This window comes from Rhizomucor pusillus, assembly GCF_041956525.1.
Source record: "Rhizomucor pusillus strain CBS 183.67 unplaced genomic scaffold VTP01scaffold_5, whole genome shotgun sequence".
Lineage (NCBI taxonomy): Eukaryota > Fungi > Mucoromycota > Mucoromycetes > Mucorales > Lichtheimiaceae > Rhizomucor > Rhizomucor pusillus.
Window position 1 is genome coordinate 454,415 of NW_027192147.1, and position 27,310 is coordinate 481,724.

Here is a 27,310-nt window from a genome sequence, read left to right on the forward strand (position 1 = left end):
TACGCATGGTCGTACTAAAAGTATTTATTCAGAGGGACGGGAACTGGGGGACAAAGTAGTAGTGCGATATATGTAGGGAAAAATCACGGCAGAACGGGATCTAAGATATAGTGGTACAAAAAGGTTAATAACGGTAAGTAAGGGGGAAATTTACACAAAAATGTGGGGTTGTGGATGGAGTCATTGCTGTTATTGGTGTTGCTGTTGCTGTTGCTGTTGCATCCATTCTTGTTTCTGCCTCTCCTTCTTCTTCTTTTCAATGATGCGGAACAAATCGCCGTCATCGTCAGAATCATCGGAATCACTTGAAACTTGAGCGCTAGGTCCAGTCATGTTATGATTGCTGTGGAAAGGATTAGGCACTTTTTGCATGGAAGGTGAGGATAATGTTGGCGATGCATTCTCAGATCGTCGCGGTTGATAGGATGCGTTATCCAGCGGCTGAAGAACATGTGTCGGCACATTGTTGGTAGACGTTGTAGGAGGTTGTTGATATTCTGACGGATAACGAGGAACACTGCCGTAGCCAGCTGGCGTGTAAGCAGGATAAGAAGGAGACGCTGCCAGTTGCTGTGGATAATGTTGCTGCTGATGCTGTTGTTCAATACCGTAATAAGGACGGGGCGTTGCATGTTGCTGATGATAATCCATCATTTTATTTTCGTGGATCGACGTCCTGTTCGCCTGGTACTGTTGAGCCATTCTAGGATCAGGGACTCGATAGTTGCTTTGATAATGCATGCCATCAGGCGTGAGCTGATTAAGCAAGTCTGGTGACGATGTCGATCGATTCAAAAAGTTCTGCCCAATAGCCGACAACGCCATGTTGTGATTCGCCATAAACTGTTGCTGCTCCGGCGTTGTGACGCTGGTTCCTATAGATGTGTTGCGCGACAACATTGGCGACTGATCCCACGACTGATTAGAGTGGTAAGATTTAACCGAGCCATGCGACCGCAGCGACGACCTTGATGCATTGGAATCCGAGCGAACGACACCATTGTTTGCGGAATAAATTTGACTATTGCGCAGAGTCAATGTCGCCGCCGATGAAGAGGCTGATTTTAGGTTATTGAGCGGATTGGAGAGATTTCGCCGATGTGTCACAGAGGCAGACGACGTGCGCGTAGGTTGCGGGCCGTAATCCCCATCATATGAAACCGATCCATCATCAAACCCTAAATCATCATCCTCCTTGTCGCTCAACATGAGCTCTCCCATGCTCTCTAAAAGTTCGTTGTCATCTTCGTCATCGATAGGCACTGCCGCCCGCGGCCAGGTACCAATAATAAATGGTATTTCCAGGTTGTGCGTCTCTGTTGAATTCCTTCCCCCGTTCATGAAAAGCCGTACCCGGATCTTGTAACGAATATCGATGATCTGGTCCTTGTATCTAATCGTTGGTGGCGTTGATGTTGGCAACGGAAGCTGCGATGTGAGAGTTTGTGAAAAGTTGTACGGCCCAATGATATTGACATCATGCTCGAATGATTTTAAAATATCTTCTTTGCTTAGGTTGTTCCTGCGGCGCGGTTGGTCAATAATGAAATGACGCCACACATTTCGAAAACAAGCTCTTACCTAGCTGTCCGGATATCCACTGCTCTTACAAGTTCTACCTTGACACCGGTTTTGCGAACGAGAGCTTCGTGGTGGTTTAATACCATGCTGAGTGGTACAAACTCGCCTCTTGTATATCCTAGCCTGGGAATGGTTGCCTTCAAATGACTCTTTTGGGGTTTTTTTGATTTCGGCACCGTAAAATCGAGATTATACTCTTGCGGTTTTTGATATTTCGGCGAAGTAACGTCCACGTATTCCAGGATCGGCACGGTATACTCTGATTTAGCACAAAGCGATTCTGGCACCCTTGGTCGATCGTGGATAGCAGTCAGCGTATACCGAATGCGAGCTTTTCGTTTCTCAAACTGATACAGTGTTAGTATAGCTTGGCAATTTCATGCATAGTGAACGTCATACTATTTACCTCCATGCTGCTCGGTAGATCCTTTGGAACAGTAAACTCAAAGGCGAATGTATGCTGCTTTGCCTCCAAGATATGATACTTTGAACTTCCATCGCTCGATACAGGGATGGTTTTGGTCTCTTGAAAGAGAGAAATCGTCTCCTTGTCCTTTAGAGCGAGATGAACTTGACCGGAAAATCTCAAGCGAATTTGGTTCGTCTTGGTTGGGCTCTTTGGATGCACAATTACAATACCTAAGTCACGAGCGAGAGAGAGAGAGAAAGAGAGGGCACGATTACGAAACAGGCACGGGTTCCTGAGATTCAATGTCGATGCCTACCACTAATGGTATCGCCAGGGAAGTAGAATTTTTCTTCATTTAGGTGGACGTTGATCGTCTTGCTGCCTTTAGTTAAATGCCTCATATAGGCGACAAGTGCAGCGCAGCAGCAAGAGCAGGAGTCGGGAGAAAGGGAGGATTCGATTTTCACCACCCTCGATTATTCCCTTGAGAGTCCGCTGCTGTGAAGGGTCTGTGTCACAGCAGCGGTAGCCAAGTAACGCCCTAAGCAGTCGTCGGTCCGCCCGTCGCCGAACAACGACGCAATTGTACTCAGATACGGACCAGAAACCCGGAAACGACGCTGCGAGGTTCTCCACGTCATCAAAAAACAGCTAAATGCAACAAGGACAAGGCTCTTTATACAATAAATGAAATACAATAAATGATAAGACAATATCTTGTCTTGCAAAATATTCAGCAACATAATTTTTGACTCAATATTTTACAGAAGAAGCAGTGCAGCTGTTATTAATGATGCTTTACAAGTATTAGTACAATAAACTGTAACATGCTGTAAGAATGCTGATCATTGCAAGTAAGGTCTGTCAGGACCCGGGCATTTGAACGTCAAGTTTTCAATATCGTAGGGCTCTAATTTCTCTGCTGGACTAGAGAACATATTCTGCATACATTCTTATCAGTTCAATTCTTATGCGTCAAGGCAGTCTATCCAGCTTACATTCCATAGCGTCATAGCCATGACCTTGTTGGCGCACTTGTTTGGATGGAAGCTTGTAAAGAGAGAAAGAAAAGAATTAGTTACTGCGGAACCTACATTACCCTTCTAGTTCTTACCAGTCGAAACTGCTGAGATAGCCTTGTTTGTACTTCGATACAGGAAACGCAGTGAATCCCGGCTGATAAGCAATGTAGAAGTCATGAGTCAAGAGTGAGGAGTTGTGTGCTAGCTTTTCCAATCGCATATTGTATTCTGCGACCATGAGATCAGCGGCTACAGAGGTTAAATAGTTGTGTCAATGAACATATTAGATAAGGCTGCAGGTCAATATTTACCTAGCCGCTGCTCCGAATCGCCCTGAAGACAAGAGCAAATATGCAAATGATTTGGATTCAAGACAAATTCGCAGTACGGGTCTCCGAGTGCAGCCTCGTATACGCTCGATACCTAAATGCATTTTTGTTAGCGAAGCATTCCTTGCCAAGAGTATAAATATTTGACGTTACGTTAAAAAGAGCTACTAGATTCACAAATGACTTGCTGACATTATCGCGCAACTTTTCTAGGACAAGCTGCATATGCCTTTCGAATTCTTCAGCCTGTGCCATAGCAGATCGACCTGTCCACGATTTCTCACATAGTACACAGATATTATTTGCACCAATAAAGATGGTGATCAGTTTCCACTCATCCTTGATAGATCGATACTGCTTGTCAGAATTCAATAGATAGATGAGCTTGTCCACTTCGTTATTCAGGTCCTGGACCTTGGCTCCACTGACCTGAAGAAAGCATGGAAGAAAATGTAAGCATATAGATACAATTTGGTTACACTGTGTTGTTGGATTACTACTTACAGCCAAGTCAAGACCCTTCCCTCGAGATAGCGGGAAAGTTACACCATCTGGACCGCCCTCGGTGTCAGTATATCGCGCCAGAAAGTTCGGAAGAGTGTATTCATCGATATCCATGCCGACAGAGAACACTTTGCCTCGATATTCCCAGATGGTTGCGAATGGAGGCCGCCCTTTTACGTCCCGCAAAATTTGGGGTGTGAGGGTCAGTGATGAAAGCTGGTCAACCCGTGACATGCTTATAATTTACCTGAAAGCATGCCAAATCCGGCAGAAATGCTGTCACCCAAAGCAATGACCGACCTGATATCCTGATCCGGGTCACATCATCCCCAAACCATCCCGTCAATCAGATGTCTACCCAACCACACACACTTGGTTAACAACGGAGCGCCTACTTTACCTGCGGTCTCAAGTGCCGTGCGCTGCGCTGCCTATCTAGAGCATCATGCCAGTAGAATGCATCGCATGCAAATTCTGGTATCTCTACAGGACACTCGTCTTCTTCTCGGCTTGCATTTCGATGTCCTCCAAAGGTATTGTAGAATTGTTCGAGCAACTGCACCCATTCGACTGTAAACGGCGATGGCAGCAAATCGGGGTCGCCTTTACTGCTTTGGATAGGAATCTGCAACTGCTGCAGCTGCTGCTGCGCTGCTACTGCTGACGATAGTAATATGTGCAAGGCAAAGATGGTTAAAACGACGAGAGCTTGCATGAAAAATAGGGCTGGCGGGAAAGAAAGGGTTTGAGAGAGCAGCCAGCAGGTCCGCCCGATTTGAACAAATAAGTAACCATCATGAAACCTTTGTGTCACGAGGATCCCTTTCTCCTGCTGCTGTTGCACACATGCGTCCTAAAGGTGGCAGCTCCTCCTCCTCCTCCAAGACACCCAACGATTGCATCGATCGGTTGCTGCGAACGAGTCATGCTGGGAAAATATCCCCACGGCGGCCTCCGACGGCCACTACTGCGGCGTTGAAGGATATGTTTATCAACAGTCGAGAACGTGAAGCACTCATGACAGCATGTTCTAAAGGCGATGTGGACAGAGGCAAGTTCGCTGATCACCCAAAACTGTAAATGTAATTAACGGAGTGATGTAGTGAACCACCTTTTACAACACAGCGAGCCAAAGATAAACCCTGACATGGTGCGCGACTCGAAGCTCAGAACGCCGTTGCTGGTAGCATGTGCTGGAGGACGAGCAGAGATAGTTCGGATATTGATACGATATGGAGCAGATGTAAATAATCCCATGGGCGACATTGTGGGAAACAAACCGCTGGACCTTGCAGTCATATCAAACAGTGTTCCAACAGTTCTCGCATTGCTGGAGGCAGGCGCCAAGGTCAACCCGCCAAAGCATGCATCTTTGCCACCAGATGATGGAGTGCCACTTCCAATGCAATACAGGCTCGGTGCTAGGTCTCCGCTAAGTCTCGCTTATTCACGACTGGATCTTTTAATACGTTTGCGCGAAGAGAATGGATCCAGTGATCTCCAATCACAACAGACAATGGTGAATCAAGTACTGGAGATTATAGATCTCCTAAAGCGCTTTTTCAATAGGGAAAACTTGCCGAACGATGGCCCTTCGCCTTCTGATGCCTTTGCAGATACCATCCAGGAACTTGACGAGATATCTTCGAAGTTATCGGGCATGAATATTCAAGGACAGGGAGCGGGAGGAACTGATGTGCAGGAAGATTCTATGGATGATGTAATGAAAGGGTTACAGCAGGTCATCTCCAAACTTACTATTTGATTCTGCAGTCCCCACTTTATTATTCCTTTAGGACCGACAGCATACTTAATCCGCCGTCTTGTACAGATACTTTTCCTCTTTCTTCCATCCATTGTCCTATCCGCTCGTAATCTCTCTCTTCAATGTACATAAAGTTCTCTCCCGACCATAGCGATAACTTGTATTCCGACGATGAGCGGCACAACTCTCGCAATATTTCTTCGGCATCCTGCAGTCGGTAATCAGTCATCCGTACCTGCTCCTAACCCATGAGAGCTTACCATTGCCGACAACCCTACGGCTTTTCCAAGCACCTCCATAGAACATACTTTAAGCTCCTACAAACGGGACGTTATATATCTTGAACCTGATTTGATGCAGGAATCACAGAGTAATACCTTGACTTTGCTTGCGATTTTTTGATGATATTTTTGGAACCGTGCTTGTTTCTTCTGCTGCTCCTTTTCTTCTGCTTTCCGTTTTTTCTCTAGCTCTTTTTCTTGCTGCCTCTTCTTCTTTGCAAGTTCCTTTCTTCGTCTCTCTGCCTGTTACAGCCTGTGATTAATTGCATTGCCATGTACATGGGATTTTATCTGCATACCTCCTCTTCTCTCCGGATAGCTTCTTCTGCTTTTCGCCGTCGAAACTCTTCCTCAAGCACTTCATCCTGCGCTCTTCGCAATTCCCGTTGATGTTCCATATACTAGTATTGTCTCAGTAACGTAAAATGTGCTGTGTCTTGATGTTCTTTACCTCACGATATTGCCGCATTTGTTCTTTCCTTTTCAACTTTTCGCCTTTCTTTTTTCCAATCTTTTTTATACGCACGGACGTAGACGAACCTTCCCCAGGGTCATTTTCGTCGGCTGCCTCGGCGGGAGGCTCAAACTCTAGATCGTTCTCGTCTTGTTCGAGCTGCTGTCGCAACGACGCTGCGACGGTATTGTCAGAACACGCGATTCCGCAAGTTCACCAACGAATGCTGTACCTATTGTTGTCGTAGATTCATCTATGGGGGCTTGCCGTTGCCGGTTGTAGATATCTAAAAGGCCCAAGATTCCGAGCAAGCAAAGGGCAATGGGTATAAAGACTATGGGTGAAATTTCATTGTTCGCCATTGGAAAGGGAGATCTTCTGTCCGTTTTGCGCTCGTCGGCGAAACTTGGGTGTCTCAAATAGAACAAGAAAACCTTGTTCAAGGCGAGCCGATGGCTTTTGTGTTTATTACGATCGGCAGCAATAATAAACCTAGGAAAAGTCATAGAGATATTGCCCAATCTCGAAGCGTACGCTAGCTGCTACAGTCTTGATAAACTCGAAACTGACGTTGCATTTGAATTTGGCAGCTTCAAGCCGTTCCATATTGTTGGCACGAATAAGCAGCCGCAGCGAAGTCAAGCTTGCAATCTGCGTCTCAATATCGATAGTGTCTTCAAGGGTATCATCGATAATGCTGTAGAAAATGGCAAGCATTCGCTCCACGGGAAATGCTTTGGGACCTAACAACTGCGGTCGCATCTTGAAAATCATACATCAGTATATATATATATATATACTTGATTGCCTTTGCAATTAGTATTTTTTCTCGTTTACCTTTCCTCCCAGATCTGCCTGTCGTGTTTTACGCGTGCCTCCGCCTTTCTTGCGGGTCCGTACTTCACCTGATCGTGCAAAATATCGAACGTCAAGTCTTGGTGGATTGTATGATGCCAGAAATGCTGCCAGCAGCAAGAACTTTGTATAATATGGTAGTTCAAATTCGCCTGCAATATATGTCTGTAAGCAAAAGCTCCAAATATATCCTCCCGCAAATTGCACTTGCCTCTGTTCCGTCGCAGTGAGCGCAGCATTTGGGATGGATCAAGCGGTGTGTCTTCCATGGATGCTTCTTCTAAGCGGTGTGTCTCCTTTGTCCATTCGGCACTCGATATTTCTCTGAGATAGAGTTTATCTGTTGCTTGTGCAAAGTACGGTTGTGCAAATTTTAACAGCTTGGCTCGTTCCTGCGGTTTTGCTGCAGGAGAACATTGAGTATCTTATAAATGAAAAATAGTATTTCCTGATGCATACCTCGTCCGTCTTTTAGTGGCTGAAGGTATAATGGGAACAACAGCGCTGCAAGGTACCGTAATTCATTCAAGTCTTTGCAATTGTGATTGAAGATTGAATAGATGAGTTCTGCATAGTTGGTGATAAAGTCGTCATCCAGATCAATGTAGCGAAATTCCTCTTGATCATCTTCATCCACGGATGGCAGCTGGACGCGACGTTTGGATGGTGGAAAACTTGACTTTAATATAGTCAATGTATCCTGCATGGTGTATTCCGGGAATCGGATTAAAAATGGCTCATAGGCACCACCTTTGACGCGAAATTTCTCAAAAACAATCGTACTAATCAAGATAACACAGACGTTCTTCTCGGTCTATAGAGTTGACGTTCAGTAACAGCCGAAATCCAATACATGACTTTTGATTTACTTGCCAGTTCTGATAGACGGACAAGAACCGGCAACAAGTTCGCACCCATATCTCGCAAGCGTTCCGCCTTATCCAATATCAAATATCGCGTCTCGTCATCTCCAAGCCGAATTTTTGTGTCCTCGTCTATTTCCACTCCATCCTGAATGACTCTGACAAACTGGTGTACGTTATCGGCACGACATATCGTCTTGAACTGATTCTGTCGCGAAGGTATCCAACCGCACCATTGATTGAGGGCATGTTCGAACAGCATACGCGGGGTGTAACACTCGACACAGTTGATCATAGCCCACATTCGTCTATCCATCGTCTTTTCAAATATCGACGTGACAACGCTTGTTTTGCCCGAAGACGGATGGCCGTAAATGAAAATGCTGGGTGGAGTCGTGTCACTGGGCTGCAACGCTCATTGTGAATTCTTTGCAATCTACGATCGATCAGGTAGCTTCAGACTGACCTCACCTAGCAGTTTCAGTATAGTCTCAATTTGCTTTGAGCGCCCTGGATATTGCAGTTGTAGCTCTTGCTGGATCGTGCTCGGATCGACTGTCATTCGGGCTGGACGCTGAAAAGACGAAGGAGATATCCGTGCACAATCAAAATTTTAACGCTCTTTTTGGAGATCGATTAAGCTCGTGAAATGAGAACAAAAGGTCTGGAATGTATTAATCGTAACAAGGGAAGAGAAAAAAGAAATAGTAAAGAGTACGTAGTAAGGACTAGAAATCAGGGGAAATGTAGATTTTGTGCTTCACTTATACATTGTCGTAAACTTTTATCTCGAGCTGTAAAACGCAGATCAGCAAGTAACGGTTTTTACTCCAACTACATTGACACTTACGAAAAGAAACGCAGCACGGACAGGATTGGATATTGAAAGACCCCTGGGATGGTATATAGATTCATTTTCGGATTGAATAAAGGATAATAGACGTCGAATGCACTGGATAACAAAAGTCAGTAAACAATGTGCCTACTATTTTAACAATGATCTGCAAGCTTGCCTTTTGATAATGAGTTGAAAAGAAAATAGGCCAAGTATACAGCGTTAGACACTCCATGACATTATCAAATACTGAGTGCCATGAGACCTGCTCGGCATCTTGCAGTATATTATTGAGAGTTTGCACTGTCTTTTGAAACTGTTCGGGTTCAATCTACATTGTCGATACCCGTCCGTTCCGTTAATATTAATAGAGATCATCGAAAGGCTGCCACGCTTTCTTCTACTACCTTGCCGGTAAGCTGTGGAGGGTAGTCTATTGAAAAACGGGTGATACCGTCACCTTTAGAATAATCGCGTTCAACTCGAATCGCTCTGTCTGCCACACGTCTCGTAAGATCGATCGCTTGGTGATTAACTTGTTCAGAAGGATTCGCCGGTCTTGTTACCATGGCATTCTGAGTGTCGCATTCGGTGCCGGAAGAAAGTGGTTGTCTGTCGTCAGGAGTTTCGAATGTCGAGGAAGGAGGATCTGTGTCTACTTTTGCTTCTGCTGAGCACAAACAAGACAATGAGACCAGTTTTGATTCAATAAGACTACCTAAATGGAGAGTTCGAGGTTGTGAAAGAATGGCGGTTTCGGAAAGGGGTTTTTGCTGACTGAACTCTAAAGGCTCAGTAATGAAGAGGGTTGAGTAATAAGTTGAGCTGGCGCTGCCGTGTAAAAGAGGAGTAGTATCGAGTGAAAGAGCCTTTCGATGGAGTCTGTGGCCGCAGTTTAAAGTGCCGGATCTGCTAGCTGATGAATGCCGTCTCCCAAGAAACAGGGGTACATCCGTATCGCTGCGAGGGCTTCTCTGCCTTGGCTGTGATGGCCTCGTTACCGTATCCATTGGGGGGAAAAGATCACCATGTTCACTATCTGCTCTAAGCTCTAATTGGATTGTGCACCCTGCGTTGGTGCTACCTTGACATGGTTGCACCACCACCACCGCTACTCCTGCTTAAGCTCTACAACATTTACAACGAGCCCTGCAGCGTACATACTTATATTTAACTTTTTCATTCTGGTTCCTCAAAAGCATATATCCAGTTAAAACTCTTTCTTCATTCAATAAGTTTTCGTTGCAAGACTCAAATCGATAAAAGCAAAGGAGAATTGGCAAGAGTAATTTACGCCCACGAGAATGGTAGAAGATCCACTTAATAGTTGCAGATATACATAGGATAGTTATTACGTAGGCTGTTGGAGTTGGATAGCCCTAGGATACTCCAAACTGCAGGGACATTCCATTTTCTGTATTCTTTTTCAATATGGAAGCAACCAAAAGGCAGAGACAATTTATGTGCTGCAAATTCTCTCAATGAGCGATGCTTGAATACCTTCTGTCCACATCGGCAGCCTATGCCAAAAATCCTCGCTAGTAGCGATATGTTTTTCTATAGCTCGACTTTCTATGGAGAAGCACGTACTTATGTAGAATCCACAGCTATGACAGGTTAAAAACCACACCAGCCAGAGGAGTCTTCAGTCTGTGAGCACCGTCTGTTGGATGGTTCTTTTTGCGAAGAGGTCGTATACTGTGGTTTCGAGAGCAAGAAAGACAACGATTGATTAGCCTGGATCTTGCCGGAAGTCATGATCTCTGCATGAAAATCCTGTTCCTAAAAGGTACTATGTACCTCGGATATAATCGCCGGAATACTATTTCGCTGGTTACTGCATGAAGCCAGATCTCGCAGCCTTTCGTTAACGGTGTTTGCACTTGAGCCGATTCTAGAGCAGCCATCACTACTGATCTTATGCATCGAATATCTTTGCATACACGTCTATTTCATGCATATAAATTGTATTCTGACTCCGTAGTGTTACTCCCACACAGCTCATCTTGGCAACTTCAACCCTTTTACGTTTTCTTCCCTGTCTTTCAGCCTCTTTTCTATTGTTGCCACTTAGTTTGGTCAAACCGCCAATCTGTAGTATTGGTTCATAATCTTTACCATCCTTTGCTTTCAGTCTTACGAAATAAACATGGGTGTTTGTTTGTTTAAAGCAGTAACAGCAAAATGATGGTTTTCGTTTGCTTTGACGTGTGCTTCGTGGATGCACTTGGATACACTGCCAACAAGGCAGCGAACGGACACGATAACCCAAGACTATTGCTCTTGCTGTTGATCCATGTAGAGTTACTATCCTTTTATCACGGACTGCAAATAAAGGGCGGTTTCAGATTGTTTGGTCTACTGTTTACAGTTGCACGGCAATTCGACCCTGGGATTTTCAGGGTTTGAGGCCCCCGATCCAGCAAGCATCATTCCATCTTAGACTGATGCAGTGCGTGCGACAGATTTAGAAAACCTGAATTTCCGGGATGGCCGTTTGTGTTAAGCAATACGTATCGGCTCATATCTTGCAGGAACATAAATCTTTTCCATCTGTTAGCACGGATCATTCCGAACTAAAGTAGTTGTTTAGCTGTAGAAAGGGTCCATGCTACCCCGCGTGTGTGGGTATTTTGGGGATGACTGTGTTTCTCGGCACAAATTACGTCAACAGCGCTACTTTTGCCGTCTATCCATCTTGTTGGGGTCAATAACGTTTGCAAAATATCATTGGGAACTTGAGTTGCTCGTACAGCACCGCAGACGCGTTAGAATCACATTGTATGCATTGCATGCACGAGAAATCCAACGGTTCGTTTGTTGTTCAGTATTTATTGTCTGGGATGCCTTTTTTCCGATCAAAGTTATCTTCGGCTTCCAAGCAGCAACACAATTCAGGTAGATATTATGGGTAGTTTGCTATTGTCGACTCAGGGACTATCCGAGCTTTCCTTATTGACAATCCCGACTTCTCTCTGGGAATTCATTGTTCTCGTCCGTCCATGGCACCTTGGGTTCAATTGATCATTTCTGCTGTCAGTAGCTCCGGATAAGTTTTAATGTCGCCCCATCTCAGATGCACGGTCTTTTTGATGATAGGCAGCCTTTACGATGTTGCGTTACGGTGCGGGGAGTACAACTTGGTTCGACTCAGCGAATATGGGTCAGTAATTGTGAGTCATCTTGTTAGATACGAGCCTCAGGTCTCAAATTGAGTGAGCTTGTTGAATCTAGGACAGCTACGCAGATTATGCGTCGGTCACGGATTCGTGTCAAGAGTCCAAAAGTCGCCAGGCTTGATGATCGATGTAAAAACGCGCTCTTGGATTTACGACGCGTAGCAGCCACAGAAAGAAAAAAGCGAGGGAGATTGAATGAGGTACCGCGATTGATCCAGTTCTTGGCAGTTGCTAGCGTGTTCCTACCCCAAAAGCGCGTAATTATGACCCTAGAGGGAACCCATCTCGTGCACCTGCTCCCATGCAATTTTTTTTTTTTTTTGGTTTCTGATCCGGAAAGTCTTCGCCCACGTCTCGGGACTTTAAGGCATATCTCTCGGGATCGGTAGAAAGATCTACCGTGCCTTTCATACATTTCGCTGCATGGTGAAGATCGCAAAAAAAAAAAAGAACCACGGACACCATTGCCGCAGTTTATATCCTTGATTATGAGCTATCTCTGAAGCCTCCATAGTTTCATAATATTCAATGATAGCCGTATCGGAACAAATCCTATATGATGTACACAAAAAAAAGGAAGCATGGGCACTATGCGTTTGAGAGTTTTATTTGTTTACCTCTAATCCAAGATATTCTTGACTGCTTTTCAAATTTGCTACACGGAACAGACTTTTACCGTCGTCACTTTATGTCTTCACATATTCTTCTCGGTCTTTTGCCAGTTGTCCCTATATACTCATGACTGTGTACACCAGTACATGACAAAATCATTGCTCTTTCATTGCTAGACTGGAAACTTCTGCTGCTTCTCTTGGATGAGCATTGTTTTTCTTGGCTCATGTAAGCGCTACATCAAAATATTCCTGAAGAGTGGCGAAATAGGATCACTGTCGAAGAGTTGTTGAAACAGAAGAAAAATACCGTGGGAACGGTGCTCATACAGTCAAGAGCGCTAATTTGTAGCACGCTAACAACATATAATAGCACATTGTAACTCTTACAACACTGTTTGTATATCCTGTTTTCCAAAATGCACTGGAGAGCAAAGGTTTGATTGGCGACCTAATTCATGCAGCGAAATGTGTATTGAAACCCCGAGATGCGTGTCCGTCGACTTTCCGTTCTGATCCGGCCTCTAGATCGGACCACATGCCTTTTCAAGGATCGCCAATCCACAAGAGGGATAGATAGGTCATAGGGAAATGCTGGACGACGCGGTATCCTCTTCGTGGGACCTGCGCAAAAAAAGGAGGGTGGGTATAAAAGAAGTTCTTTGCCAAGTTGCCTTTCTCTTCCCCATCGTTCTACTATTTCTGAGGCAAGACATCATGTCCGTTACTGCTACTGCTACAAAAGTCGCCACTGGCTACCGTTTGGGTTCTGATGAAGAGTACAAGCCCGCTCTCAAGTTGGCCGACTTTGACAAGTACACATTCAAGCCTATCCGGGAATCCGAGGTCAACCGTGAAATGACCTCGCGTTACATGACCGATATGCTCGACTACGCCGAAACCGACGTTGTGGTAGTCGGTTGCGGTAGCGCGAACCTTTCTTGCGCTTGGGAGCTCAGCAAGGATCCTAATATCAAGGTAAGACTCCATCCCTGTCTATTCTCCTTCAGTTTCTCACATGTCCTTCGAATAGGTGGCTATTGTAGAGCAGAACGTCGCTCCTGGAGGCGGTTGCTGGCTGGGTGGTCAATTGTTCTCTGCCATGGTAGTTCGAAAGCCTGCTCACAAGTTCCTCGATGACGTTGGTGTCCCATACGATGAAAAGGAAAACTACGTCGTGGTCAAGCATGCGGCTCTGTTTACTTCCACTATCCTGTCCAAGCTTTTGGCTCGTCCAAACGTCAAGCTCTTCAACGCCACCGCCGTTGAGGATCTGATTGTCAAAGAAGGCAAGGTTTCCGGTGTGGTGACTAACTGGGCCCTTGTTTCTTTGAACCACGACACCCAGTCCTGCATGGACCCCAATGTTATCGAAGCCAAGGTTGTGGTCTCTGGCTGCGGACACGATGGACCCTTCGGTGCTTCTGGTATCAAGCGTCTGCGATCCATTGGCCTGATCAAGGATGAAAAACAGATGCTTGCGTTGGACATGAACCGGGCCGAGGATGGTATGTAGACTTTTGTTTTGCTGTTGTTGTTTGCACGGTCGCTCACGGCATTTACTAGCTATTGTAAATTATACACGCGAGGCTGCGCCTGGCATGGTAGTCACTGGCATGGAATTGGCAGAACTCGACGGAGCCCCACGCATGGTAGGTTAAACCAGTCCCTTGGTAAGACACATTTTTAACCTGTCCCACGTAGGGTCCTACATTTGGTGCCATGTTGATCTCTGGACAAAAGGCCGCATATGTTGTGCGTGAATCTCTCGCGCGCCAACAGAACTCTAGCGCCGGTCAATCCAAGGTTGCAGCTTGAAGACCATTGCAGTGCGATGTCATCTTCTTCCTCTGTTTCGTTTTTGTTGTCAAATAAAAATATCTAGCGCTTCCTCAAAAGGGATTTGTAATCCCCTCTGCAACACCCAAAACTGCTCCCAAAAATATATTATTTAATTTGTCGGCATATTCGCAACTTGAGTTATTTAACATCCTCCAACAAGCACTTATAAGCTTTTTTGTTCAGTGTAATTGCATCCTATTGCAAATCATTCATAGCTTCTTGATAGCCATTAGAATAATCACTACAGTTCTGAACCAAGTCCTTCCATTGTTTAAATACAAAGGTAGTTTGAACGTATGCATCTTCCATTCGACAGCATGCCACTATTGAAGAACTTTTAGATAAATCCATGCTTATTCAGCGAAGTTCAGCGCAGGGAAGCGACATCTTCTGCCAATGCAATCAAGTGCACGAAAGAAAAAGCAGGCATCAAATCCTTTAGAATGAAATACTCGCTTGCTTAAGGGTTGTGTCACAGAGCAGTTGATTCTTACATCCAATATGTATTGTCACGCAGATGGCAACACAGACACGTCGTTTACTGAAAGCTTTGGTATGGGGTTTTTGGTCACAGTGATGCTCCAAAATATCTTCTGCCTTTTAAAGAGTTTGGTGACACCGCAATCTAGTTGTGCAGAATTGGCTGGCAACGGTATCAATTAAATATGGCAACGAGTCTTCTTTCGTTGATGTAAGTTTCCTGATGAAGAGAAAGCCTCTGCCTATGTAGATGTGATTAGCATATAAGCACTATTTGCTGTCAAAGTGTTTGTCGGAAAAACGTCAATTTAGGCAAAAAATGGGTTTGAGGTTACACTGACAATTGTCAATGTTGGATCTCGATTAATATGTTGTCGAACGAGTGTGGACCTTCCTCTCCCGGCGATGCATTTTGCTATACGGATCTTCCCGCATTTCACGCAGTCATTTAATGTTGATTGAAATTGTAAGTGTAAAATGTGACAATTGTGACGAAAATAACTTTACATGTCAAACAAAATTTGATTTACAAGCGCTTCACGCTTCGCTTCGCTCGCTGCGCTTGGTTCGCTGAAGCTCATGGCTGATCCGAGTTTGTAGAATAAACTCGCATGAATCGATGTTTGAGAGAATGCCACACCTAAATCTAGCTTCTTGCTGCTTCGAAACAAATCCGCAAACCATCTTCTTATACTTAGCAGTAGATTCCTAGTAAGACTTCCGACGTCGACTTTCAAGTCTCGTTATTTTCAAGTAAAATCCTGTAACCGAGGCTTTAAAATTATTGGGGATACATTGTAATAGTAGAAGATTGTATCTTTTGATAGACTAGAGTTTTTTGATATAAGACAAACGGTATGGATAGTACAACATAGTTATCAAGTAGCTTGCATTGCAGAATAATATTTAATAATAAATCCTGAACTGTTAGCAGAATCAAATATCTTGTAGATTCAATCATATTTCCGTATAGATTGATAGCTGTATGACAAGACTGTGCATCATAGGTTTGTATCTTGCTTCAGACGTGATTTTACACGAAATCCCGCACATTTGCCCCGAATATGGGTGCTCTTTTTTTGTTGCTTTCTTTGAATGCGTCCTAAATATTCCAAGAAACTAAAGCAAACCTTTAGATCTTTTCTGTACAATTTATATGTAATATGATGTAGATGAGGCACTTCATTATCTTCTGTCAAATACAGGTGACGAGATTGGTATTATTCTGGTTATCTTCCTCGACGTGCGTTGATGCCTCCAATGTAACCTTCAGGAATATGATCCTATTACGAACGTAATCCACGTAAACATTCAAAGACAGCAGGAACGCGTCAACTAATGCATTGAATCACAGCTGCGAATATAAAAGGTGACCTGGATCCAAAATCTCGTCCTTTGGCTCTGTTCTCTCAAACATCCCGGTACGTTGGCTGCTCACACTAGGTGCAGTACCATTTCTGACGCTTAACTTCATAGCCGACATGATCTCTGTCCTGACCCTCCACCTCAAATATCAACCGTCTCGCGCCTCTCCTTCGTCTTTTCTCCCGCCTCTCGCGATGCTCACTTCAAGTCCTCTGTCGTGCTTCTTTATTTTAATAGACCGATCCCACGGGTACAAAGTATGTCTATGGTTTACTTTGCTGCGGGGCACAGAAACACCAGGTGCGCGGTCTGGTCCCTCGTGAATTCGAGGATTACCCTTCGGGGTGTAAGTATCAATTATGATTACGCAGCAGTAGCGCAAGTACTAACGTAGTGCTCTTAATGAAATTCTCTTGTTCCCAATCAACTACATTTGCTACTCGTTCTTGACTTCCTCATATTCATTCCTGTATTTCCTTGTTTGTAATTTAACTTTGATTATTTCTTTTTTAATACTAGCCTACGGCTAGACTCGCTTCGCTTCGTCTTGAGGGACGTAGATGTCTTCAGCAGATTCGAGTAGTAGGTGCAAAGCAAAATAGTAAATGGAGGTTTGCTCGACTTGCTTGGCCCTCATAGACCTCCATTCTCCGGCGGTTTTGCATCCGCTGAGCTTCTGCAAGCACGGTGCCGTCGAATTCCCGGTCTTTTCAGACCGGCGCACGCTTGAGAGCATACAACAGTAAAATCTAGCTTCTTGCTTTGCGCTCGCTTGGCCTACATAAACCTCTATTTGTCACGTATTTCCAGGAATATTAACAGAAAGAGATTGAGAAGTTATTCTCGGTTGTTGTAAGATGCTCAGGATTTTCAGATACAAATCGAACATCTGTTCTCGAGCGTTGACCATTACTATTGTTTCTTCAAAGTGTCAATTGACCTATTGACCTATTGACCTATTTCAAGATCCAAAATTCAAGACGGGTAAAATACAGCTTCAAATTGCATACTCATTTGCAAGGTCATTATAGGGTCATAATCGGCTGGATCGTCGAACATGGTCGGTTCCTCCGCAGTGACTACAGCGTTGTGGCATTTTTTTTTGGAAATTCACTCGTGCAGAAGGTATCGCTTCAGTTTATGGACGTTTATACTTCGCTGGCTTTTATAGCAGCTGAACATCAGTATAGAAACTCCTGGAAAATACCAATGTCTGTTGACATTTCTGGATTTTAGTAGCAAAAGAGGAAACTGTCGATAGATCAGGAAGTTGTACAAAATGCTGTTTCTTTAGTATAATAGTAAAAAGATTAGCACCAGTGAGTCGGCTGTTATTAGTTAATGGAGGATCGGGTTTCGTCTAATAGTCTCCAGGCTCGCATGCGATAGTAAGCGTTTTATCGTGTTCAACGCAGCAAGCCTCGAACTTCTTTTCATCACCGGTGGGCAGGCACCACCATCCATCGTAGTCGCCTTCACTGCAGCATTCTTCAGAAATCTTGCTAGCAATTCGGTTCTTGTCCTCCCAGACGCAGGCGCATGCTTTGTCAGCGGTAACGGTTTCCGAGAGCAATCCCAAAGTAGCGAGGAAAAGAGCGGCAACGGCGGTCTTGAGCATGTTTCTTGAAGTTGTTGTTGATGATTCTACCGTTATTTCGTGTCTGGTTTATATATCTTTTGCTGCTACAACTGCTCCCTTTGAATATAAATAGGCGGGTTACACTGTATGCCCCGAGATTTGCGGCTCCCCCATCCCCCCTCACTTGGTGGAAAAGTTGCTAAAGGCCCTCAGCCCCATCAGGCGCAGTCGACGACGAGAAACCTGCGATCCTCAGCATGGAAGAAACTTATGCAGCTCGGAGCTACACGAGTTTCTGCAAAGTATAGGGGAAGGAAGCTGTTTACAGAAATATCGCAATTCTCAGAATAATATTACTAGCATGCACCACATCAAACTATAAAATTGTCGATCGCAAAAAAAGAAGCGTTAAGAGTTGTTGCCGGGCAGGGCATTTCTCCAGGATTTTCGTTGTAACAGCTCTGGTGCATGGGTATGACCAGGCTTGTATGGTGTGATATTACGTGCAGTTCATATGTTCCATTGGAAAGGTGGTACCAGTGTCGATGACTGGAAATTTGACAAGGTTCAGGCCAAATGCTACAAATCGGGTGAATATTTTATATGGTGTTTTGTTCAGAGCGTGCCAAAAGAGCCGCATCATTACTAACATTCAAATCAAAAAGGCTGCAAGTCTATATAGATCTAACGGACGATTCCCTATCTAGATGCTTAATGTGGGCAATGGCTTTCTCCCCTTCGTCATCAACTGGCCCGGAAGGTGCAGGCGCGGAGGTAGATTACAGTTAAGCTGGTTAGTATACCGTCGATTCTCAACTTGAACCGCATCAAGACGGAGAATCTTTGGAGACAACGACGTAGACTTACAAACGTCAAAGCATCGACGGACAAGCATCCAGACTGTTACTTTATATACTTAGAAATATCATCAGATTTGTGGATAGGGGGATTATCCATTACCAAGTAGCGGCCTTTCATCTGCTCATATTATCCATCTCATCCATTGTAGCCTTCAAGAAGATAAGGTAGTCCCCAGCACGGTTCCTGTGCCCGTAAATTCGGCATGACCTCCTCGGTTTCTTTTCTCGGCTGGTGACTGTGGAAATCTCAGGCTGCACTTAATCAGACCTGAGGCAGAGATTGTACGTAAGATTGTGGTTGTCCGTGCTCGAGTTATTGGCACTCGAGAATGTGGACTTCATCCAATACCATAAGGAGGGACTCAAAGTAAAGAAGAATAGCTAAAATATGGCCTGGTCACCTTCCTTGTTGTATGCTGTATAAGCAAATTTTCGTCTTACTACTGAATCTAAAGTAGCTGAAATGATTTCGTGCATGCGCAGTTTTTCGTTTGCTCGTTCCTGAATTCTCTCTTCCACCGCGTCGCATGTGACCATTCTGAGACCTAGCACTTCTTTGTCTTGTCCAATGCGATGCTCGCGGTTGATCGCTTGCAAAAAGACAGGAATTGGATAGCTTACGTCTCTGTATTGGTTCATCTGCTTCATTGCCGGTAGCAACTTATCCAAGTTCTTGCTCTCCTTGTTACGGCCGCTGTTTGCGTTGATACCTCCAGAAAATTCGATTATAACAGCGACCATGCGCCGATCTTGCATTGTCAGCGCGATCCGGTGCAAACATTATAATGGGCCTTTACTGCTTTCTTGGATAAACTGTACTTCGTGCTGACTCAAACGGGCTTTGGATCCGCACATGCAAACAAGTCGTTTCCGCCGGATACAGACTTGCCTGTAGTGGATATTCCTTAGCGGCTGCGTATAGTATACACAATGGCAATCGTAACCTGTGACGAAGCAATTGGCACCGACAGGGACATCATTGATACCAGACTATCCGCGGAGAGTTGCACAAGAAAGCAATGATACAAAATTATCCACTATACGATCCAGTTGCTTTGCCTTTAAGAGTTCTGTTGTATCTGTTGTATGCAGTTTTCAAGCTTTCATAGTTGACATAGTGTCTAAGAAACTGATCCCGCATCCAGTATCGTAGCATACTCTGCACAAGAATCTCTTGATCTCTTGAGCTCTACTGCGTATAAAGTACTTTACGAACGGGTACTCTGTCCTGAAAGTCTGCTTTTTTTGTGGATGGCCCATCTTCAGACAAATGCTTCGATTTCCAGGCACTAGTACTGTATATTGCAAGTCGCCGTCTGCCACATGTTATTGAACCCTCCTGTCGGTTATCTGATGTTCTGAAGCGATTTTTAGCTTCTCCTTTTGCAGGTACAGCTGACAGCAGTGATCTTCTGTGGTGTTGTCCTACTTGCTTGCTACGTCAATCTTTTTCTTTAGCGATTTTATAAAGTTGCCGCAATGCTGGGGGTCTGCTCGCTGCGGCAATGCCAATAGTGTTTGTTTTTGGGGCGACAGGAAGCGTCCCGGAGCGACCACAAGCGTTAATGGTTTTCATGCAGATTCGGTGCAATCGATCCTGCATCAGGCAAGTAGCTTTTCTCAGGCAAGTGTGTGTCTGGTGAGATGCGTAGTGACAACAGGAGACAAATGTGAATACGTTGAGAACGAACGTCACCGAGATGGTCTTTACTGAGAATAAAGACAAAGCAAGCAAAATTATTCGTGAGCCAAAGGATAACTTTCCCATTGTAGTCTTTAGAGATGGGGTTTGAAGCCGCATCCAGTTCGTTCTTATTATTCGATCGTTAGATCTGGACTGACAGTTCTTGCTTATTATTGATGATGTTCCCGCTTGATTCTCGCTAGTATTCTCATGATATTCACGTTACTGTTTCGCGTTTGTTCTCGGTGCTGATCTCGTTAACGTGATACCAAAGTGTCAGAAAATGGAGAAACAACAAGTTAACACAGAAGAGCATTATCCTCTGCAGATGAAGGCAGCTTTGAATATCGATTCATTATTGCACTTGAAAAAACAAAACATGGCTCGCAATTTCGCCTTGCATTTGACCGCAGATGTACGTTCAAAAGGACAAGGCTCCGCAAGGAGCGGCACCCAAATTGAAAGTCCATGCAAAAGCGGGAGCTGCGGCGGCTTTCAGAAACACACACAGGTCTTCCACAAATGGCTCTCAAGCGCATTCAAAGGGTGAATGAAAGGATGGTCTCAGCAAACCTTGAATGCTTAGGCTAAAGTCCAACTCTATGTTTTAGGAATTAGGTGATCTAACAAAGACTGCTCCAGCAGGAGTATCCGTAGAACCTGTCAACGACGACTTATTCCATTGGAAAGGTATGCATTCTTGAGGTCGGGTGCACAAGCACAAGTATGGACGACTCACATCCGAGTTACAGGATATATACAAGGACCAGCAAGTATCAGCCGTTCCTGAATATTATGTAGGGTTGTTAGTTTGTGATTTAACGCAGCTTTCATGCTAGGACGAGAGCCCGTATAAAGGAGGTGTTTTCAAGCTCGACATCAAATTCTCTGCAGATTACCCATTCAAACCGCCAGTGGTAAACGTCATTTAATGATCAGCGATCAAAATTTGCTGCTGATGTACAATGCAATAAGGTAAACTTTGCAACAAAGATTTATCACCCAAATATCGACGACGATGGCTCTATCTGTGTGGATATGCTTAAAGCAGATACATGGAAACCTGCTACCAAGATGTCACAAGGTTAGTTAGTTAATGAGCTGCGGCACGGACAATGTTTATTGTGGCTGAACTGTGCACTGCATTCCAGTATTGGAAGCTATCATGACTTTACTGCTGCAACCAAATCCTGACGATGCCCTAGTTGGATCCATTGCCGAGGTGTACAATACGAATCGCGCCAAGTTCGAAAAAACGGCAAAGGAGTATGTCAAAAAGTACGCTCAACCGTAAGCGTTTATTATCATCAATCTATTCTTTGCAAATAAACAAATCATATAAAAGATGATACCATCATTGTAAGGCGAACTGCCCGTTGTTATCCAGTAGAATCTTTATATTGACAGTCAAAAAGGACTTCCTATTTGCAACGCAGTCCCTTGTTTTAGTGTTGTAACATATTTGATCAGAAAAGGATATATCAGTGGGGAAGCGCATAATCCTGAAAGCTGGTTAATGCGGCGCTTATTCAAACCCATCACAGACAATCACACTTCATGGAGGAGGAGGGAGTCCATCCAGATTTCAGACTCCGTTTCGACGAACTTGCCCAAGACATTGTGTCAAGTTGGCAACATAGCAACCTCCCTTTTACCTTAGCTTACTCGGTATGTATATGGCGAGAGCGTATAGAGATGCATCCAGCTTGTTCGAAAATGGATGGATGGATGGATGCAGGACAACGTGGAATGAATGGATGGATTCGCTAAATGTTGTTGGATTTTTTCTCGAAAGGCCACCATGGTTTTGAAGCACAACAACCAATTGCCTAACCAGCACTTCCGCAAGCAATGGCAACGCCGGGTCAAGACCTGGTTCGATCAGCCCGGTCGCAAAAAGTCGAGAAGAATTGCGCGCATCCAGAAAGCCGCTCGCATCGCCCCCAGACCCGTCGATGGTCTCTTGCGCCCTGCTGTCCGATGCCCCACCCTCCGCTACAACATGAAGTTGCGCGCTGGCCGTGGTTTCACCCTTGAAGAACTCAAGGTATTTAGTGGATGACGAGGAAAAAGTTGATTTGCGAGATCACAGAGTACTAATTGGTAAATGTGTGTATATGCGATAAACTGGAATAATAGGAAGCTGGCATCAACCGCAAAGTTGCCCGCACCATCGGTATCGCCGTCGACCACCGCCGTCGCAACCGTTCCCAAGAGTCCCTCGAGCTCAACGTTCAGCGCTTGAAGGCTTACAAGTCTAAGCTTATTGTCTTCCCCCGCAAGACCGGTAAGCCCAAAGCTGGTGACTCTGAGGTAAGGAAGAAACTACAAGAAGATGGTATGTACAGTCTGCTCACCAACGGCGATTCGACTTTAGGCTGCTGAGTGCGCCGCTGCTGTTCAGCTCCGTGGTGGTCTCCTTCCCATTGAGCAAGTCTCCAACGTTCCTGAGGCTCGCGCCATCTCCGCTGAAGAGAAGAACGTCTCTGCTTTCGACAAGCTCAAGGAAGCTCGCAAGGATGCCCGCACCTGGGGCTACCGCGAGAAGCTTGCTCGCCAGAAGGCTGAAGAAGAGGCCAACAAGGTAAGAAAGAAACAGAAAGAGAAGAAGAAATATTCTTGCTAACTGGTTGTTTATCACATTGTGTTCAATTACACTATCCTATCATCTAGAAAAAATAAATTGTTGCATCCGCCCATGTTGCAAGGAAATAAAAAAGCGATTGGTTTCTGTGACAAAAAAACAACTCTCTGCCTCTACCATCCAGCTGCGTAGCCATCACCGCGAGGATCGCTGCCTGCGCCGAGTACGCGCTTTCCTGTTCTTGGATCGTTTCTAACACGGATGATTTGACCGCGTCCAAACATGGATCGCTTGTGGTTTTGAAATAGGATGCAAGTGTGGCCCCTGGCTTTCAGTTCTTCGACCACCTCTGCGGTGATTCCCTCTTCAACAAAGACCACAGAGTCTTTCACGTCGGTGAAACTGTAGGCATAAGGCGAAGTAGTTGCTTGAGAGATACAGACACGGGGTAAATCAAGTGCATGTTGAGGGTTCGCCAAGTAATGCATGAGGTTCATAACAACTTGGACGTGGCCTTGAGGCTGCATAAAACCACCCATCACACCAAAGCAAGCCTCTAGGTCATGCTTGCCGTCTTGGGCTTTGCGAGTGATCATGGATGGGATGATGGTATGGTTGGGACGTTTCTTTGGCGCAATGCAGTTTGGATGTCCTTCAATCAAATTGAAGTTGCAACCTCGGTTGTGTACAGCGAAACCACATCCTTCCGGCACAATATGTGTCTGCAAACTTAAAGTCAATACGCCAAATTGTAAAATGATGGCTCTGGTCATTGACTTACGCCGAAATGCATGAAATTGGAATTCTATGTGGAGTCCTATTTAGTATTTGTGGGAATTCTAAACAAAGTGCTCCAAACTTACAATAAAGCTGCAAGCATTGCCCTCTTCATCGACAACAGAGAAGTATACAGTGTCGCTGTTTTTATCAGGATATCCCTTTTCCACATTATCGTTTCTCTTTTTCAAATCGATCAGCTTTGCCCGTTCATACAAATATTCCTAGATGCAAAGTTCATAAATTTACCTAGCAAAGGATAAGCATATCATTACCTTGCTCAAAAGTTTCTTGACCGGGACAGGAACCACTTGGGGATCAGAGACATAGTATCGGGTATCGGCATAAGCAAGACGCAATACTTCGACGATTATGTGGAGATAATCAGCCGAGTTGTGCTCGATGTTTGTAAAATCGATTCCATGCTGTTCTTCGAGCGCTTGGAGGATGCCAAGTGCCATCAAAGCGGTGATACCACTACCGTTGGGAGGAATTTCCCAGATAGTCCAATCGTGATAATCAATAGAGATGGGTTCCGAAATATACTCTGTCTCGTGAGCAGCGAGGTCTTCCAGGGTCATTGCACCACCGTGAGCTTGAATGGCGGAAACGATGGCTTCGGCGATACGGCCCTTGTAAAATCCTTCTTTACCGTTGGCAGCAAGCGTTCTAAAGGTTCTGTTGTGTGTGTGCAAGAATTTAGAAAACCTTGATTTATCATTTTATCACCATCTGCGATTTTTCCAAACTTACTCTGCCAACGCAGGAATTGTCATGACTTGGCCTTCCGCAGGAGCTTTGCCCTCAATCAAGAGATCTACATTGTCTCCGTTGACCTTTTTCAGGTCACCTTCTTCTTCTTTCCACTGCCACGCGATAATTTAATCAACGGTGCGTTTCGATAAGTTAGCTGCAGGCTTACCATCCTAGCAGAAATATGGCTGACAGGGAAACTTGTACGCATAGATCATCAGTACCTTTTTCGTTGCAATTGACCGGACAAATGCCTGACATACCCGTTTTCGGCCAAATCAATGGCTGGTTGCAGGATTGTCGCCATATCAAGCTTGCCCGATCCAAATCTTTGGACTGTATCAACCCAAGCAGCTGCAGCGCCGGGGACTGTGGCAGCATGCGCGCTGCTTGGTGGTAACGTCGCACCGTCGGCGACGCCTGCCTTCTTTAGAAAATCTAATGTGAGGGCTGCAGGAGATCTTTTAAACCAAAATGAAATGTTACAATGAATAGTAAGTGTAAATATGTCATAATCGGCTAAATAACCTTCCAGAGCCATTGAGACCCGTGACAGTGCGGGTCTTTGCATCGTAAAAGAGACAGAATGCATCGCCGCCGATACCAGTTGAAGCCGGTTCTGGCAACCGTCTCAAAATGTTAGTGTCTGCCCCGCGCGCGCGGATATGTCTTATATTTTTCTCACCGGTGACATTCAAAGCAGCCGCTGGGTTGGTTGGAGGGCAGATGTGTGAGAAATGATGACCCAAATCACAGTCCGACCTATCAGAAGCTTACCCACAGCGACAGCTGCATCCTGTATGAAATTAACTGTCAGTAACCTGTGCAGAACGAAGAAATATATTGCAACTCTGTAAACTTACAGCTGCATTGCCTCCCTTGCGAAGAATCTCTACACCGGCCTGCGTTGCAAAGGGTTGACTTGATTCGCCGAGCACTCGGAATTAGCTCCATGCTATGCACGATCTACTCACTGCGATCAGCAAACCACTCACGAGCTAGCGACCATGCCATGGGTCGAATATACGGTGGAGCGTCGAGAAATAAAGGGCCAAACGTCCTTATCAGTTGTCATAATAATAAATAGAGAGTAGAAGGTGCAAATATCCACCGACAGTTCGGTCAAGAACTTTAAATGCTGGTATCACATGAGATTTGACCAGGACGATGATATCCGCGAATCATATCTTCCCAATTCTTGAAATGAAAGCTTTGCAAAGGGAATACACGTAAACGGTAGTTGCATCCTAGTTTATTCATATGCAGCTACTAAGATTTGCTGTCACAATCCATAAACCTCCTTCTGACCTTCGATACCTGCGTGTTACTAAGAGTGGGTGTCTTTAATGCATTTCCCAAAGGCCTCGTTCGGAGTTATTTACCACGTTCAGTAGTCTTATCATGTCAAGTTTGGTTTGTCAACGAATTATTTGAATAGTGTGGAATAGGGATATGGCACTCAAGAGTGTCAATCTTAATATTCTCTGTTTCTAGATTGCTGGTCAGCTTTACCAAAAGGAATAATTAGCTATCAATACCACTCAGTATATTACAATCATGTTTGGAGAAGCGAATTTGTCCCATAGAAACAGGATCAAAGTCAAAATAAGTCTGAATATCCGTTGACGACTGGAGAATATGAAGATTTACGTTAAGGAATTTACAGCTAATGATTTATAGACGAATATTTAACGTTGATCGGCAGGCGTTTGCATCTGTGAAGTGACTTGTAGGCGTCTGATTTTTGTGCTCAGAGTCAAGCGGGTCGATAAGTTAGTTATTGGACTCGATATCTGTTTTTGTGAAAGGGTAAACTTGCTCGGGTGGATGGTTTCCAATCTTCCGCATGAATTGGTACGACATTTGGTCTCTGCTTGCACATCCTGTCACAAGTATTACAAGATACCCACCGCCGGACCAGCATTACTCGTACTTTTTCTATCGTGTTCCTCTATAAAGATGGCAGATGTCAAGCATATGATAGCTTCTTCCGCGGATAAACAAAGATCACTAATTAGGAGTTGGCACCTCGACTTTCTGTCCTTTCTGTAACGCAAAGCGTAAACAATTGATCAGTGCCACATTGCATATTTCGCCTGCGTGCATGACATCACGATATTGTGAAACGTTTCATACCTTAAGCAGCCAGCTACACATCCTTTCAGCTTTGCAAAGCAAGTGCTGTAAAATGCGTCAGGGAGATAGGTACCTGGATATTGCCCAAATGGATTATCTGGAATTCGTTTGCTAGTGGTTGTAGTTTCCTTCATATATCACGGGTTTCTGCGCTGTGGTCTCAATAAAAAAAAGGAAAATGCGCCTGCTAATCACGTGAGAAGATGTTAAATTGCAGTCTTACGAGATATAACATTTCAAAAGACCCTTTAAGGGTTTCATCAAGGGCCACTCTGTAGTCTTTTCTCGATACACAAAGCTTATCAAATACACGAAAGATACGCTACCGTTGCATGATTTGATTGTCATATGCTGTTAGCGCTTTCAGCTCGGGAGGTTAGCGTAATCTTATTTTCATTATCAAAGGCTAGGTCAAATGACAGATTTGCGAACAGCTTTCACTGTGCAAATGAATGACCTGATCACACTCGACAAATAAATCATGAAAACTTGGCAATATCAATACGCGATGATATTAATGGTAACGGCTGAGGCTGATAATATTTGTTTCTGCAAGAGCACA

The 27,310-nt window shown here is 44.6% G+C and overlaps 12 protein-coding genes across 12 annotated transcripts; 4 read left to right on the forward strand and 8 right to left on the reverse strand.

Annotated features, from left to right (window-relative positions):
• Positions 1-189: 189 nt before the first annotated feature.
• Positions 190-2,391, reverse strand: VTP01DRAFT_8301 (uncharacterized protein; the record flags this gene model as incomplete). Its single annotated transcript, XM_069387408.1, has 4 exons — positions 190-1,522; positions 1,582-1,928; positions 1,988-2,220; positions 2,307-2,391. The coding sequence occupies 4 exons, from the start codon at positions 2,389-2,391 to the stop codon at positions 190-192; spliced, it is 1,998 nt and encodes a 665-aa protein (XP_069241179.1).
• Positions 2,392-2,835: 444 nt separating this feature from the next.
• Positions 2,836-4,560, reverse strand: VTP01DRAFT_8302 (uncharacterized protein; the record flags this gene model as incomplete). The annotated part of the gene is made up of 8 exons (XM_069387409.1): positions 2,836-2,931; positions 2,989-3,040; positions 3,105-3,261; positions 3,324-3,435; positions 3,495-3,770; positions 3,846-4,015; positions 4,093-4,153; positions 4,246-4,560. The coding sequence occupies 8 exons, from the start codon at positions 4,558-4,560 to the stop codon at positions 2,836-2,838; spliced, it is 1,239 nt and encodes a 412-aa protein (XP_069241180.1).
• Positions 4,561-4,691: 131 nt separating this feature from the next.
• Positions 4,692-5,610, forward strand: VTP01DRAFT_8303 (uncharacterized protein; the record flags this gene model as incomplete). Its single annotated transcript, XM_069387410.1, has 2 exons — positions 4,692-4,896; positions 4,949-5,610. The coding sequence occupies 2 exons, from the start codon at positions 4,692-4,694 to the stop codon at positions 5,608-5,610; spliced, it is 867 nt and encodes a 288-aa protein (XP_069241181.1).
• Positions 5,611-5,629: 19 nt separating this feature from the next.
• On the reverse strand, positions 5,630-6,707 carry VTP01DRAFT_8304 (uncharacterized protein; the record flags this gene model as incomplete). The annotated part of the gene is made up of 6 exons (XM_069387411.1): positions 5,630-5,818; positions 5,871-5,927; positions 5,988-6,134; positions 6,191-6,292; positions 6,343-6,521; positions 6,578-6,707. 6 exons carry the CDS (start codon positions 6,705-6,707, stop codon positions 5,630-5,632), a joined length of 804 nt encoding a protein of 267 aa, XP_069241182.1.
• A 130-nt stretch (positions 6,708-6,837) lies between these two features.
• VTP01DRAFT_8305 (uncharacterized protein) lies at positions 6,838-8,625 on the reverse strand (the record flags this gene model as incomplete). The annotated part of the gene is made up of 6 exons (XM_069387412.1): positions 6,838-7,107; positions 7,183-7,352; positions 7,412-7,603; positions 7,660-8,014; positions 8,074-8,469; positions 8,530-8,625. 6 exons carry the CDS (start codon positions 8,623-8,625, stop codon positions 6,838-6,840), a joined length of 1,479 nt encoding a protein of 492 aa, XP_069241183.1.
• Positions 8,626-8,827: 202 nt separating this feature from the next.
• On the reverse strand, positions 8,828-9,908 carry VTP01DRAFT_8306 (uncharacterized protein; the record flags this gene model as incomplete). The annotated part of the gene is made up of 4 exons (XM_069387413.1): positions 8,828-8,857; positions 8,914-9,015; positions 9,077-9,229; positions 9,306-9,908. 4 exons carry the CDS (start codon positions 9,906-9,908, stop codon positions 8,828-8,830), a joined length of 888 nt encoding a protein of 295 aa, XP_069241184.1.
• A 3,497-nt stretch (positions 9,909-13,405) lies between these two features.
• VTP01DRAFT_8307 (uncharacterized protein) lies at positions 13,406-14,506 on the forward strand (the record flags this gene model as incomplete). Its single annotated transcript, XM_069387414.1, has 4 exons — positions 13,406-13,666; positions 13,722-14,196; positions 14,255-14,340; positions 14,393-14,506. 4 exons carry the CDS (start codon positions 13,406-13,408, stop codon positions 14,504-14,506), a joined length of 936 nt encoding a protein of 311 aa, XP_069241185.1.
• A 3,229-nt stretch (positions 14,507-17,735) lies between these two features.
• On the reverse strand, positions 17,736-17,993 carry VTP01DRAFT_8308 (uncharacterized protein; the record flags this gene model as incomplete). Its single annotated transcript, XM_069387415.1, has 1 exon — positions 17,736-17,993. One exon carries the CDS (start codon positions 17,991-17,993, stop codon positions 17,736-17,738), a length of 258 nt encoding a protein of 85 aa, XP_069241186.1.
• Positions 17,994-19,072: 1,079 nt separating this feature from the next.
• Positions 19,073-19,555, reverse strand: VTP01DRAFT_8309 (uncharacterized protein; the record flags this gene model as incomplete). Its single annotated transcript, XM_069387416.1, has 2 exons — positions 19,073-19,195; positions 19,256-19,555. 2 exons carry the CDS (start codon positions 19,553-19,555, stop codon positions 19,073-19,075), a joined length of 423 nt encoding a protein of 140 aa, XP_069241187.1.
• A 1,226-nt stretch (positions 19,556-20,781) lies between these two features.
• Positions 20,782-21,792, forward strand: VTP01DRAFT_8310 (uncharacterized protein; the record flags this gene model as incomplete). The annotated part of the gene is made up of 5 exons (XM_069387418.1): positions 20,782-20,913; positions 21,110-21,188; positions 21,393-21,415; positions 21,474-21,582; positions 21,650-21,792. The coding sequence occupies 5 exons, from the start codon at positions 20,782-20,784 to the stop codon at positions 21,790-21,792; spliced, it is 486 nt and encodes a 161-aa protein (XP_069241188.1).
• A 263-nt stretch (positions 21,793-22,055) lies between these two features.
• On the forward strand, positions 22,056-23,180 carry VTP01DRAFT_8311 (60S ribosomal protein eL13; the record flags this gene model as incomplete). The annotated part of the gene is made up of 5 exons (XM_069387419.1): positions 22,056-22,166; positions 22,294-22,545; positions 22,638-22,811; positions 22,876-23,082; positions 23,172-23,180. 5 exons carry the CDS (start codon positions 22,056-22,058, stop codon positions 23,178-23,180), a joined length of 753 nt encoding a protein of 250 aa, XP_069241189.1.
• Positions 23,181-23,255: 75 nt separating this feature from the next.
• VTP01DRAFT_8312 (uncharacterized protein) lies at positions 23,256-25,687 on the reverse strand (the record flags this gene model as incomplete). Its single annotated transcript, XM_069387420.1, has 12 exons — positions 23,256-23,804; positions 23,864-23,887; positions 23,946-24,083; positions 24,135-24,537; positions 24,613-24,725; positions 24,782-24,812; positions 24,876-25,073; positions 25,141-25,231; positions 25,298-25,318; positions 25,390-25,408; positions 25,476-25,533; positions 25,608-25,687. The coding sequence occupies 12 exons, from the start codon at positions 25,685-25,687 to the stop codon at positions 23,256-23,258; spliced, it is 1,725 nt and encodes a 574-aa protein (XP_069241190.1).
• Between the last annotated feature and the right edge of the window lie 1,623 nt (positions 25,688-27,310).